The sequence below is a fragment of the Branchiostoma floridae genome, chromosome 1, assembly GCF_000003815.2.
Source record: "Branchiostoma floridae strain S238N-H82 chromosome 1, Bfl_VNyyK, whole genome shotgun sequence".
Taxonomy (NCBI): Eukaryota; Metazoa; Chordata; class Leptocardii; order Amphioxiformes; family Branchiostomatidae; genus Branchiostoma; species Branchiostoma floridae.
The window spans coordinates 5,683,277-5,697,467 of record NC_049979.1 but is presented as its reverse complement, the minus strand read 5'-3'; the positions used below and the strand labels follow the sequence as shown (position 1 = coordinate 5,697,467).

General features: G+C 43.6%; 3 protein-coding genes across 8 annotated transcripts in view; 2 read left to right on the top strand and 1 right to left on the bottom strand.

Moving 5' to 3' along the window:
- LOC118403309 (CSC1-like protein 2) overlaps positions 1 to 3,420 on the top strand; it is a 37,366-nt gene extending 33,946 nt beyond the window's left edge. For all 6 annotated transcript variants that reach the window (XM_035802391.1, XM_035802310.1, XM_035802163.1 and 3 more), the window contains 2 exons: positions 607 to 639; positions 1,204 to 3,420. In XM_035802391.1, the coding sequence (XP_035658284.1) occupies positions 607 to 639; positions 1,204 to 1,362 (192 nt within the window). In that variant the 3' untranslated portion in view covers positions 1,363 to 3,420. The remainder of the gene's footprint in view (positions 1 to 606; positions 640 to 1,203) is intronic.
- A 1,203-nt stretch (positions 3,421 to 4,623) lies between these two features.
- Positions 4,624 to 6,991, bottom strand: LOC118403685 (probable G-protein coupled receptor 75). The gene has a single exon (XM_035802495.1). It carries the CDS (start codon positions 6,971 to 6,973, stop codon positions 5,345 to 5,347), a length of 1,629 nt encoding a protein of 542 aa, XP_035658388.1. The 5' UTR covers positions 6,974 to 6,991; the 3' UTR covers positions 4,624 to 5,344.
- Positions 6,992 to 9,974: 2,983 nt separating this feature from the next.
- Positions 9,975 to 13,765, top strand: LOC118425841. The gene is made up of 4 exons (XM_035834955.1): positions 9,975 to 11,170; positions 11,404 to 11,550; positions 11,912 to 12,072; positions 12,645 to 13,765. The coding sequence occupies exons 1-4, from the start codon at positions 10,495 to 10,497 to the stop codon at positions 12,921 to 12,923; spliced, it is 1,263 nt and encodes a 420-aa protein (XP_035690848.1). The 5' UTR covers positions 9,975 to 10,494; the 3' UTR covers positions 12,924 to 13,765.
- The last annotated feature ends 426 nt before the right edge of the window (positions 13,766 to 14,191 follow it).

The window sequence follows — 14,191 nt, the reverse complement described above, 5'->3', positions numbered from 1 at the left end:
GATCAGTCAGTCAATCAATCAGTGAATTGATCAATCAGTGAATCGATCAGTCAGTTGATCAATCAGTCAATGGACTGATCCTGAATCCCTGTCCTTTGTTCGATCATGGTTCTATTTCGAACACCTCTGTAAAAAACGGTGCTTGTTGGACAGCACTGGCCGCCACCGTTGCTTAGCTGATAAAAACGACTGACTTTTGTTTAGCTTTTTGGGTCCTGAAGTCCTCTCAGACAGGGCCGTGGGTAAAGTCTTCAACAAAAAAGGCATAGCATTTTTCTTTGGCCATTTCTGTCCCACTGGGGCTATTTTTGACAGAGGTGTTTGGAACAGAATAGGGGGTAGGGGGTTCTACCTGGTTCTCTTTGTTCGATGTCGCGTTCAATCAGGATCGGTCCATTGACATTAAAGACATAAACTTCTCAGTAAAAAAACACCCCTAAATGATAACAATTATTATGTTATATTATGCACATATACGGAAAATTACTGCTCTCCTGTGAAAAGTATAAATCCCACACTTCAATACTCTTGAGGTAGTTCCCACAAAGTCTTCATACTGTTTAATACTGTCTTCATGCTTCTCACCACATTTCCTTCTACATGTAGTTTTTCAACCCACCGTTTGACATCGGGGACTTGGTAAGCCTGCAGTCAAGTTCAAACTTCTCTTTCTCCCAGCCTGAAGACCAGCATGCCCCACTCTCTCCTGCCCACCAAACAGGGGCACTAACAGAATTTACTCAAATCACAAAAATTAATGCCTCTAACCTTCAGCTAACAGTTTTAGCCCACAGGACCCAGGCTATATATCATAAAACAAGTAAATTTTATCTAACCATAACTAGAGACAGCCTGAAATTACAAGGGCAACAAGTAGCCCCTCTAACCTTCAGCTATAGTCTCCAACTAATATTTCTTGTCTCCCACAGCCGTTTGTGTCTCCTATTGTTGTTTCTTGTCTCTCACAGCCTTTTGTGTCTCCTACTGATGTTTCTTGTCTCCCACAGCCGTTAGTGTCTCCTACTGATCTTTGTGTCTCCTACTGATGTTTGTTGTCTCCCACAGCCGTTTGTGTCTCCTACTGATGTTTGTTGTCTCCCACAGCCGTTTGTGTCTCCCACAGCCGTTAGTGTCTCCTTCTGATGTTTCTTGTCTCCCACAACCGTTAGTGTCTCCTACTAATGTTTCTTTTGTCTCCCACAGCCGTTTGTGTCTGCCCTGCTGATGGACCCTGCGTCCGTGTCGCCCACCACGCCGCCCAAGTCTGCCCCGCCAATGAAGGACGGGAACCACAAAACCTACGGCGCCACCGAGCCTCCTGAGAAGGAGGAGCTGGACCTTCGTCTGGCTGACGGGTCTTAAGTGCAGGAGACAGGTCTTGAGTACAAGAGACATGTCTTAAGTATAGAAGACAGGTTTTAAGTACAGGAGACATGACTTCAGTACAGAAGACATGTCTTAAGTACAAGAAACACATCTGAAGTACAGAAGACATGTCTCAAGAACATGAGATTAAACATATGAGAGGGTAGTTTCTGTGACATTAGTGAGCGAAGGAGCCTGTGATTGTACATAGTCATGATGATACCTCCTTGAAAGCTGTTAGTGCTTCAGGAAGTCTGGAATGGGCTTTAATGTAGATTATATAATATATTACTAGGTGTATATTTTAATATATCTTAATGTGTAGAAGAAACAAATTGTGTTTGTTGCATTTTACAACTACCTGACTTTGTAACTGAAACTTCTATTTATTGATTATGGGTAGGTCATAGTTGATAATGTGGTGTGCACATTCTGCAATGGGTCTATGGAAGTTTCAGCAAGGAAGTGAGGAAAGCATTTTGAGGGTCCAAGTTTGAATTGACTTTGCTCTTAATCTGGTGAAAAATGATGCTAGATGGTACTGACAAAGATGGCTAGAAAGGGAAGATAGTGGTGAGTTTTTGGTGACGATTGATTTGGGTTCGAACGTGATCGGTTCAAAGCAGACTTGAGGGTGCGCAGCCTTGTTGGAGACTAGAAGTAAGCTAGGGTGGGCCTGCATGATTTGATGTTGAATGAGAATGATGATGTTTTACTACAAAACATCTGATGGAACTTTAGATGGAATAATTGTTTCCTGAAGCATTCTTTGGAGCACAGTGTTTTCTTTGAGGTGGTTTTCCAGCCAGCCTGACAATACTGCTGTTTTGTATTAAAAGAACTGCTGTTCTCTGATGACAAAACTGCTGTCCTAAAGAGCAATGCTGCTGTCCTACTGATTGAAAATATTTCCGTCTTTGGGACATGACTGCTGGTCTGTATCATAACATTGCTTTCGGATTGGAAAATAATGCAGTCCTCAAGGACAGTAGTGCTGTCTCAGTGGAATATAGTGCTGTCTCAATTGACTGAAGTGCTGTCTTGTAGAATATTGCTGTCCTGAGGGACATTTTTTCTGTTATGATACGAAATAACCTTGAATCCAGTCCTAATTACACCAAAACTGCTGTGAACATATGTTTATGATTAAATGTGTTGTATATATATTTTAAGATGTAGACATACATTTATGTGCCATTGTGTTGAAGGGGTTTTCCAAGTGGTATGCAGCAATATGTACCAGGTCTCTTCCCAAGTGCCCTTTATATTGTGTTAAGCAGGCAGTTTATTAGTGTGCATGTGTACGCTCATTCTCTCGTGGTTTTAGTATGTGTGAATACTGCAAACTTATTGTGCATGGTGCCGCTGTTTGATGGACCTGTATGTGTAGAGCTTCACAACTGTAACTACTCAAGACTGTATTTACCCTAGAGATAGAGCTGGAGAAGGATGGCCATTTCGAACTCACTAACCAGGGATTTCCATATGTTACTGCTGCACCTTGTCATCTGTAGCATACATTAGTAGTAAGAAGTATGTAACTAGAAGCTAGTATTAAAGCAGTGTAAAGCCTGTAGTTTGTAACATAAGCTAGTCTGTAGTTTGTATGATAACCAAATAAGCAGTCTGAAGCCTGTAATGTGGAACATTAGCTAGTAAGCATTGTGAAGCCTGTAGTGTGCAACATACATGCATTTAGTGTTAAGCCTGTAGTGTGCAACATAACATTGTAAGCAGTATAAAGCCTATAGCAAGTAACAGAAGCTAGCCTGTTGTGTGTAACATAAGCTAGCCCATTATGTGTAGTGTGTAACATAAGCTAGCCTGTAGAGTGTAACATAAGAAGTGAGAAGCCTGTAGTGTGTAACATAACATAGTAAGCACTGTGAGGCCTGTGGGTAATGTAACCTACGGTAATTAGCAGTGTGATCCTAGTGGATGTTATCTGCACAGCACAATCATACATTGATGCAGTTTATCCGGGTTACTCGGACGCTGTATTGTAACTACGGACTATAATAGGCGACTAAAATATATAGGTGGCAATGCTGACTATATAGGTGACTCTACTAAATACATAGATAAGGTTAGAAACTAATGACTATATAAGTAAGGTTGAATGATGGCATAAACTTGTACATACTCAAGTCATCTTCTAGATGAAGCAGAGGGCAGTCAGCCTTTCTAATGGAGACTTTTCCTTTCTGTGAAAGACACTTTCCCTCAACAAGGTAAAACAGTGGGAGTGTCACTCCCAACAGCTCTGCTCTGCAATTACAGATGATACTCTACATGTACGCATCTCCCTAATAAGGGCATGGTCTCCATAGAAACTGTAATGGTTGAGTCTCAGCTTTGCTGGCAGTCTCAGATCCGAGGAGTAAGTAGTGTAAATAGGAGCCCCTCTGGTGAGGACTCCACACAGAGATCTTTAAATCATGTGTATCAACTTATATCACTATATGTGTATCAACTTATAACGCTGCATGTGTATTAACTTATAATGCTACATGCGTATCAACTTATAATGCTACATGTGTTTCAACTTATAATGCTACATGTGTATCAACTTGTAACACTACATGTGTATCAACTTATAACACTACATGTGTATCAACTTACAATGCTACATGTGTATCAACTTATAACACTACATGTGTATCAACTTACAATGCTACATGTGTATCAACTTATAACACTACATGTGTATCAACTTAAAATGCTACATGTGTATCAACTTATAACACTACATGTGTATCAAATGATAATGCTACATGTGTATCAACTTATAATGATACATGTGTATCAACTTATAATGCTACATGTGTATCAACTTATAACACTACATGTGTATCAACTTATAGTGATATATGTGTATCAACTTATAACACACACTGACTACATGTGTATCAACTTATAATGCTACATGTGTATCAACTTGTAACACTACATGTGTATCATCCGTCACTATGATGAATCCAATGCTACCAGGGGCTTTTCTTTCACCCTCCGAAACGTTCCCAAGTTTCGCTATCCCTTGAGTCGTCATATGTATCATGTATAGCATTTTGCTTGTTCTTCTTGCCATACAAACTTGATGTCTTCTTAAAGGACTGCCCTTGTTCTTGAAGAAAAAAAGACTACCTTGACTTATTTAATCAAAGGTTTCCAAAGCATGTATGAAAATATCTCGACAATTGGGCAATGCTGTCAATTCAATATGGACTGACAAGTCCATTTTTTCGGTTACACCAAGGAGGTTACACATAATAAAATGGACAAAACTGTCGTATAACTGTCGAAAAGAGTAGGAAGAAGAGCTATGCTTCACGGTATTGACCTGACCTGACCCAGGCAACAATAAAGTTGCCTTTTTCCCCTATGTGAAAAGTCCATAAAAGAAGAAATTAGATTTGTATGGCTTTTTGTGTATCGAATTTTCATTGAGGCTTGCTGAACTGTGTTGAACTGAATATTTTCTCAAGCAAAGACTGGGCTGTATCTGCATATGTGCCAGGTGTCTACAGTATAAGTAGTCATGGGAACAGACGTGTGCAATAGGGGAGGGGATGAAGTAAAGGGTGTAACACTAACAGATACTTTTTTAATGTGTAAATGCAGTAATACATGTATTGTTGTGCATTCATGAATTAATTATATATCACGAATACATGCCTAATGTACCAAACCTGTTCTATGACCAAGGAATGTTTCTTGTGCCCTTGACTGGGGCTGACAATGTTCTCATTCACAGAGTCGCGGTCTGAAACTCAGAGAGATTTCAGAGGCTCACGCAGCATTGTAAAATATTTATTTTTCTTGTTATTCTGCATGTAATTCAATGTTAAGGTTTAACTCTTTAGGTTGTTTCTCAGGGTTACTTTAATACTTAAGTCCGGGTGCCCGGAAGCTCAAATGTTGAACAGGAATTATTTTTGAAGTGGTCCCCTGTTACAGTTTTACCTTACCGACACAGCTTCTACACCAGCGCCGTGGGTCCGTCTGCTCTACTGTCTGTTGGCACGATATAGGAGTCCTTTCTAGACCTGGAGATGGACCGTCTAAAGTCCGTGGAGATCTCCCATGTGGGGCGCAGCCTGCCGGGCCGCCTGGCGCCGCACGGCGTTCTCTGGGACCGCCCGTGGGTGTAGCTCGGCCCCACCGCCCGGTCCACCCGGCTGGGGTTCGGAGTGGCGTCCATGTACATCGGGTCCTGGTGCGACGACTTGTTCCGGTTTAGTTCCAGATCTCCGTCTCCGAGAACCTCCAACTGAGTTGTCCGCTGGTACGGACACAGGCTGCTGAGGAAGCGGGTGATCTTGGCGCGCAGTTTGCCGCTGTTCCGCGGGTAGATGTAAGGGTTGAGCGACGAGTTGGTGAGCAGGAGCGCCATGCTGCACACTTTCACCTGGAACAAGCCGGCACTGGGTCCCGACAGGTACTCGATGAACTGACAGATGACGAGCGGGCCCCAGCAGCAGAGCACGGACACGGTCATGAAGAAGCAGAGCTTCATAGCTTTGGACTCCTTCTCCAACACGACAGGCACGGGAACGGAGGCGACTGGGCTGCCATGGACCGGGTCTGCACGGGGCGAGTTCAGATGCGCGCTGGGGCTGCTGTTCCGGGACGCCCCGTCCATGGGGTGCACGGCCCCGTCCATGGGGTACGGGTGCACGGCCCCGTCCATGGGGTGCTCGGCCCCGTCCATGTGGTGCATCGCGTCGTCCATGGGGTGCACGGCCCCGTCCATGGAGTGCATCGCGTCGTCCATGGGGTGCACGGCCCCGTCCATGGGGTGCACGGCCCCGTCCACGGGGTGCACGGCCCCGTCCATGGGGTGCACGGCCCCGTCAGCGGGGACATACTTTGCAGAGAATGCCACGGATGCCTTCCTGTTGGCCTGGTGCCTGACGGCGTCCGCGATGAAGCCATAGGACACGCATACAATCAGAAAGGAGATACAGAAGACGGGCGCCGTGAAGCAGACCATGACGTTGTTGATGTGGTTGTAGCCTAGGAACGGCAGACATCCCGAAGGCGAGTGCGCGTGCCACTCGGAGCGGCCGTACAGGGTGACGAGGCTGGCGGAGGTGAGGCTGATGGCCCACAGCCCGGCCAGCACCAGCACGGCGCCGCGCCACGAGATGGGCCGCTTGGCCTGCGACTTGACCATGGTGAGTCTGTGCAGCGCGATGGCCACCAGCGTGGACAGAGACATGAAGGTGCAGGCAGTGCTGAGAAACACGAACACGTGACAGACGGACTCGGCCAGGCCGGGCGCCGGGTCCCGGAACAGGCTGACGGTGAAGGCCGGAGTCACCACCGCGCAGGCCAGGAAGTCGCACACGGTCAGGTCGAAGATGAGCAGGTCGAAGCCCGTGCGCAGCTTCTTGCCCCAGCTCTGGAAGGCGGACAGGAAGATGACGGTGTTGCCCACGGTCCCCACCAGGAACACGGCCACCAGAAGGAACGTGCTGGCCACCAGCGCCGACGGGTACAGGTCGTCCGGCCCGAGCGCCAGGGAACCGGAGGGGATCTCCCCGCTGGAGTTGGTGGACCAGTTCCGGAGCGACCCCGACATGATGGGACCCCGCACTGTCGTCATGGGAACCTGCGCTGTCGGCTGCGCCTGTGGGGACACAAAAATAAGAATAAGGAATCAACTCAGATTCAGTCGCCTGCGTGAGTCTGAATCGTTCAGCCTGAACACAAATCTCAGACTCTATAACAGTGACGTGAAGTTTGCCCTTTTGCTTCGATGGAGAGTTACAAAGTCAGATATGTAGAGAGTGTATTTTGTATTGTATTGTATTGTGAATGTATTTTACAATTAGCTGTCTGCGTAGCATAAGTGATGTCTAAGGCCATACCAAGAACTGTACATAAAAACGAACAGAAGACAAATGTCAACTAAAATTCCCATTAAAAGATTAAAATGACGGCCATGTTCTACGGATATTCGTCTCCCAAAACTGTTCTACATTGGACCCCTGAGGGAAGAGGAAATGAGGGCCTCCTATATATTAAAACCTAGATGGAGACGCACCGTGGCAAGATATCTATTGGTCATAGAGATCCCCTGCATGCAGCTGAACCTCTAGCGCCGGATGAAGAGGATGAGTAATTAAGCACGTTGTTACATTAAAATGATCCTCTAGCTAATACGAATCGGGCCTGAATATGCCTAATGTTACCAAACAGAAAGTAAATCTTGCCTCGGCTGGTCACGAAACAAAATAAACCGCGCTTCTCCGGAGCGGAGGGAGACAAACATCAGCTGGGTTGGTTTAAGACCGCCTACGTCTTATATTTAGGAGATCAACTAATAAAAAGCTTGTAGTAGTTGGTCATCTTCTCCACCCGAGTAGCGCAATTTGCTCAATGTATGAAAGTCATATCTAAGCAAAGAAGCATCTTGTGTAGCCTTTTTCTAATCAATTTTGTAAATGAAGCCCTGATTTCAATCATTTATGTCTAAAGTGGTGATGATTTACATCCAATCGTATGGAATTATACTTCTTTACTTATGCAAATTACATAATAATCTGCATACTAAAGTAGTTCGTATTATTCTCTTTTCCTCGGTTACATATGTCACATGCTACAATGGACCTATCGAGGGGCACATGTGATTTTAAAATATCCTGATTGATTATTAAAGTTAGATTGTCCAACAAGATTTTAACAAAAACGACTTAAACGTCCCTACACGGGGCCTAAAAGTCAATCATTTCCAATTTCTATCACAACCTACCAACACAACAGATATGAAACCAATTTTTGACGTACCGTTTTTTTAGTAAACTGATTAATTGTGGTGTTGGTCGCTTGGTGATAAATTCTTCAATGTATTGCAATCTATGTTCCTCAAAGTTAACTATGGCCATCGACAAACAACTTACGCCAAGGCCCACAGAGAGCCGGTGAAGGAGGCCAAGGTTTTGTCCATTCTGCTGACTGGCGCTGTGGGGGCGCCAAATCCCGCCTGGCGCGGATTGTTGGCAGACTGCAGGTTTGCTTGGCAACGGTTCGGATGTTTGAGCATTCTAGATAAGTTTTAGGCTGATTTAGGTTGATTTGATTATATGGATGACATCCTACGGGAACTCCAAAACTACTGCGAGGGGGTCCTGTGAGCGTGCGAAAAAAGCTTGACCAAAAATGTTGCTATCATTAATAATGATTATGGAATCTAAGTGGTCAGGAAGGTTATTTATTAGTCAGGTTACTTATTTATCTAAAGTCAGGAAGGTTGAACAAATGACCGAACACATATTCTAGTAGTTCATGGGCCAGGACCCTAAATTTCACATATCGGTACCCAGGAGTGGCAAATTCTGGCAAAAAATGAAACATTAATATTTTTCAATGAAAATTCACAGGCTCGTAGAACTTGCTAAGAGGATCATAAAAACATCATGATTCAACACAAAATTATGACCACCTAAAATCAGCTTGACCCCTACGCCGACCCCGTTTTATGTCACGGCAATCTGAAAGTGAAACTCCTACAGCTACAATCTGAAACAGGTCAAGAAGCTGCCGTACATTTCTGGTCTTGTACAAAAATAAACTGTCGGACCGTGTTTCCCATCTGGGCCCTTCCGCGGCGAGACTACGCCTGTGTTCTTTCCTCACGGTGTTCCCTCGGCGCTAGTAAATTAACAGTCGTACAGCAGTCGTACGGTACCCGGTCTATCTCAGATATGGCTATACTATTAAATCGTTCGCCATTAATAGAGCCATGCAAACTTTAGAAAACACAGTATACAAGCCAATGAACTCAAGTGCAGTACAGTACAGTGCAGTGCAGCGCACACGCACGCACACCCAGGCACGCGCGCGCGCACACGCACATACGCACACACACGCGCGCGCGCGCACGCACACACAGACACAGAGAGATTGAGAGAGAAACGCTCATAGACACACCGTCACGCACACACACACACACACACCTGGCGAGTATCGGTACGCCGTAGTGCAACTGAAACCTGTTGATCTGAAGCCCCCGATGCGCTGAAGGCGGAGTTTCCCCGGATGTTCGCAGCCTCTAGGACCCGCCTCTGCTGCGACTGTCGGGCGATGGGACGATGGTCTGGTGAGGCTATGGTTGCCCTGGACTGAGGGAAACGACTCCCGGCCGTGAAAACCCGGCAGCTCTGCACGGCGCCCCTCCTCGCGAAGGCTGCTGCGGGAGGACCATCGTCATCACTTACGTCATCAGCTGAGGAGGCCCTAGCAGGGAGAACCATGCTGATGGCGACACGAGGCTCCGGCCCCCCATGCTTCATCTTCATGCAGATGTAGGGAGGTTTTGTGAATGCCCGGAGTCCATGTCGAGGGCCAACATTGGTCAGTTTAGCCACAGGCAAGTTTATTATATCACAGGCAGACAGACTTCCGAGTAATTCAGTTGTTTACTGAAAGCCTTGTGTTTTACATATCACTTTTGAGACATACTATCGATTGGGTAAAACCCTATCGAGTCATTGTGAAGATCGCACGAGAACTGCAGATAATGTAGACTAAATAGTTGAACAGAAACGTGCCTGGTCACACAGCGTCCTCTGTCATATTTGTACAGTACTGCACGTGGCCTCGTTCTCATCGTGAGGTCAAAGGTGAAACGTTACTGTTTATCCAGAGAAATGTAAACATTCGCGACTCGTGCCAGTCTTAGAGTGTATTCTGACGACTACGTGTGGTGTTAGGTAAAGTTATGTATGCCCGGTAAGCTGGGGAGGAAGTTGACGACCATCGGTGGCCAATTTCGCGCGCCGCAGACAAATCTTGACCGTCTTCAGATGCGCGCACGCTTGGGACTCTCCATGCCCCCCACCCTCTTCAATTTCCATGTGGAGTAGAGTAGAGTAAAGTTGTGTTGAAGTACCGGTGACTACAAGACAAGGCGTACGGCAGTGTTTTCGAACCTGTTGTCAATAACGTTAGTCTATTGTCTTCAGAAACAGGTGAAATTTGCACTGGCTCTCACTACCAGAATATGAAACCGTTGCCTATTATAAACAGGTAACGTTACCGATTATGTGTTAGCAAAACTAACACCTCCTTACAAAACAAAATGTTGAGTATAAATTTATTGTGGATGTAAAGTCGAGAGGCGAAATGTCGGGAAGTCACGGTGTGTTTGTAGGAAACCTCAACCGATCCCGAAGCAAGGAGGAACTCAAGCATGGCCTGACATGTCTGCTGACAAGTCTTGGCTTCAGTGCAGTGAGAGAAGATGATGTGGACGTGAGAAAGAAACACCAAAGGGCCTTTGGCTTCATCTACTTCCAGCACGAAGAAGAGCAAAAGCAGGCAATTAGGAGTTTATCGTTACTCTCTGAAAATAGTTTGATTTTGATTTCCCAACTTCAAATAGTAGCAGAGAACAAACGCCTTAAAGTCGCCTTGAAGAAGGACAATAACGGGGATCACTCTGTGCAAATGGAAAAGCGATGGAAGCAAGCACGCAATTTGGAGCAGCATCAAATGGCTGGTCATGAAAGTGTGACAAACCATCCTTCATCAAATGCTCGGTGCAATAATAGCCAACCCCCAAATCTTTTGAGGTTTAGCAAAGTTCCAAACGAAACTCTGAGAACTCAATGGACAGCCAGCAGAAGTTTAGAGCACTTGCTGCTTGGGGAGTCCCTTGGTGCAGAAACCAGGTCTCTGGAATTCAAAAAAGGAGATGGTAACTTCTTGGAATTCCATCTGAAAAGAACAGTGGCTAAATATACATGTGCTTTTCTGAACAGTGGTGGTGGAACACTGATGGTGGGAGTCACTGATGATGGTACGTTTATCTGCAAATAAGTCTACCTGCAGTTTTAATTATATAACGTTAATGTAATTAAATGACACTATGAAGCTGGGATGGCAATGTATTCACAATGTATGTTAAAGAAAATTCTGACAGTTTTTTTGTGTGTTTGTGTTTACTCAAAGGACAAGAAGAAGAAGTGTTTACAAAACGTCTGATTAGCACATAATTATTTAACCCCCAAAGACATGTTTTTGTTTCACTAGGGAAGGTGTGTGGTGTCAGCTGTGACCACAGAAGGGAAGACAACATCAGGATTGACATTGACAGTGTGATAAAAGGCTTCAGACCTCAAGTCTTTCCATCACAGTACAGTGTCCAGTTCATCCCAGTCCTGGAGCAATCCTTACATGGTATTTACCATTTTCTCTTGCTAAGGCCACACTGACTTGTGCGTTCGCATTGATTTTTACCTGTTCTCAAAAAAAAAATATAACATAGGTTATACCATAAAACAAAGGTTAAAATCAACTTAAATGCATTGAAGATAAAAGATATTATCAATGCAACAAACCAAAGAAATGCAGACTAGTAATACAAGCAACTCAATATGATAAATAAAGTAAATGAGGTAGAAAATAGAATTTATATATCAAAGATATATAACAAAACAAAGTAAACAGTGTTAAGTGGCAAGACATTCTTTTTTGTACATGTGTTTATTGCAACATCATTGGAACTTCATTTGAATTTGAAATGCCTCTGTGCCATCAGGTGATGTTCCTACCAACAGGAAAGTGCTGTGCATCACAGTACACACCCCTGTAGACCAACACCAAGGTCTGTACGCCACGCCCCACGGAGAGGTGTTTGTACGGAGGGATGGAAGTGTGGAGGAGCTCTCAGCCAGTGGTGTGCAGGAGTGGTGCAGAAGAGTAAGGATCATTGACTCCTTCCTCATCAATCAGTATTACTCAATCATACCTTAGGCCCAATTTACACTTGTCATTTTAACTGTAGTACTACACTACTACTGTAGTAGACTACAGATTTTTTTCCGGTGTAGACAGAAATGAAGTGTAGTCTACTACAGTAGTCTACTACACCCTCTGAGGCTGTAATATTTCACTTCAATGTAGGTTCTATGAGACTTTGAACTGGGTGTAAACAGAAACTGTAGTAGACTACACTTCAAATGCAACAGCCATGGCGACATGACGTGATTCGAACTGAACGCGCATTCCATTTGGGGTAATCTGCCAGTCATTTACTAGTTACATTTTTACTGCAACATAATAGAAAGTACTGTTTGAGTTTTGTCCAGGTCTTTGAAAATCATCCACACAGTTTCAACAATTCAATGTCAGTCCGTCAACAGTTTTTGATCAAAAGATTTGTTGTGTGTTTTTCATAAGTTTCCACAAACATTTAGGCAGAAGCTAAGACTCTTCTAACTTTCGGTGCTTGATGAAAGAATTTCTGACCTATCACAATCCCTGCCATGCAGAACTACCAGAAGGACCTGCAGATGCTACAGGACAGGGAGAAACAACTTCTCAGGGAACTACAAGAGAAGGAGCACAGGTTACAAGACAAGGAGCACCAGCACCACCAAGACGAGGAACTACAAGACAAAGATGTTTCCTCCCAAAACTACCTTCAGGATCTGTATGTCTTAAAGAATAGGGAGCAACAGCTCCTTCAGGAACTTCAAGACAAAGAACAGAGGTTAAAGGAGGTGGAAAAAAAGCTTTCATCAAAGTCCAAAGTTTGTGTTATCTTATGAGAGCAAAATCAATTCCAAGCTGCTGAGTGTACACTAACCTCTCGGGAGCTGTAACATCTTGAGAGCAGTAGAGCTAGCATATAATGTTAGATTATGCCTTTATATACATGTACATACATTCCATTAGACATTAATTTGATGATAGTTAGTTTCAACATCTATAGATTCTTAAGTTGAGTCAATGTTACAGAAAATGGTGAGAACTTTCGAGCGCTGTTAAATGTGACAGCAAAAGTTGCAGCAACGGAATATTTAATCTTTTGTCATTGAAGAAACATTGACCATTCAATCATAACAGGACCAAAGAATTGCAAACAGATCAAAGATGTAATGTTAGTATATATTTTGCAAATGAGGAGGTAACATTAACATTAATATGTGGTGAACATGGTGCTTCAAACTTTTGACACAAGAGGGTTCTCTATATCTATATCAGTAGAATGTTTGTCAATATGTTATGTGTTTTGATATTACCATCAGAATTCAAGTTTTAAAAAAATGTGCTGATTTTTTTTACAAATGCACAGTAGCAAGGAGGTTATCTGTGATTTTAATCTTTTTTTAGATCTCTAATTTTAATCTGTGATTTTGTTCTGTTAAAAAACTTGCAAAGATGGAGAGCTTCCATTCACTTTAATCTACAAATTTGTGCACACAATCGATCAATGATCATTTATGGTGCACATATATGCTCTGCAAGAGAGTGTTACATATTAAAGCAAAGATATGTTTTTATAGAAAAAATGTTCCCTAACAATGAAAAAATCTCTGCATGTGCAAGAGTCCTTCTATTTTGTGATTTATCATGATAGAAATGAAATAAAGTCTAGGTTTGTTTTGAACTAGATAGTCCAGTGTCATTTCTTATTTCAGGAAGGGTAAAGATGAATTGACTTAACTTGCTGATGAAACTTTTCTCTATCTGGGGCCTGTGGTCTTTGTGTGTGCTCAGGTGGTAACATTACCTGGAGTACTGTAAATGTATTTAAGTTCGCAGGGATCTAATTTTGCGGCAGCGGGAAAAAGGACTTTAAGCGGTGGATTTAAGTTTGCGGTAACACCATAGACTGCAATCTAATATCATAATAGAAAAATGTTCGCGGTGGTTTTAAATTCGCGGCGAAGTGGTCACCGCGAAAACCGCGAACATTAAAGGCGCCCAGAGCAGTTTTTTTAGTCTTTTCAAATTTAATTTTCAAGTCATTTTTACACACAGTAAGCTTGAATAACACTATCTCATTGCATATTGACCTTTATTGAGCAAAGAT

Excerpts from the sequence above, each read along its gene's own strand:
- LOC118403685 (XM_035802495.1), bottom strand. The coding sequence starts at position 6,973 with ATGACGACAGTGCGGGGTCCCATCATGTCGGGGTCGCTCCGGAACTGG.
- LOC118425841 (XM_035834955.1), top strand. The coding sequence starts at position 10,495 with ATGTCGGGAAGTCACGGTGTGTTTGTAGGAAACCTCAACCGATCCCGA. Across the intron at positions 11,551-11,911 it reads CCTGGAGCAATCCTTACATG|GTGATGTTCCTACCAACAGG; the intron begins GTATTTACCATT and ends CTGTGCCATCAG. Across the intron at positions 12,073-12,644 it reads TGCAGGAGTGGTGCAGAAGA|AACTACCAGAAGGACCTGCA; the intron begins GTAAGGATCATT and ends CCTGCCATGCAG.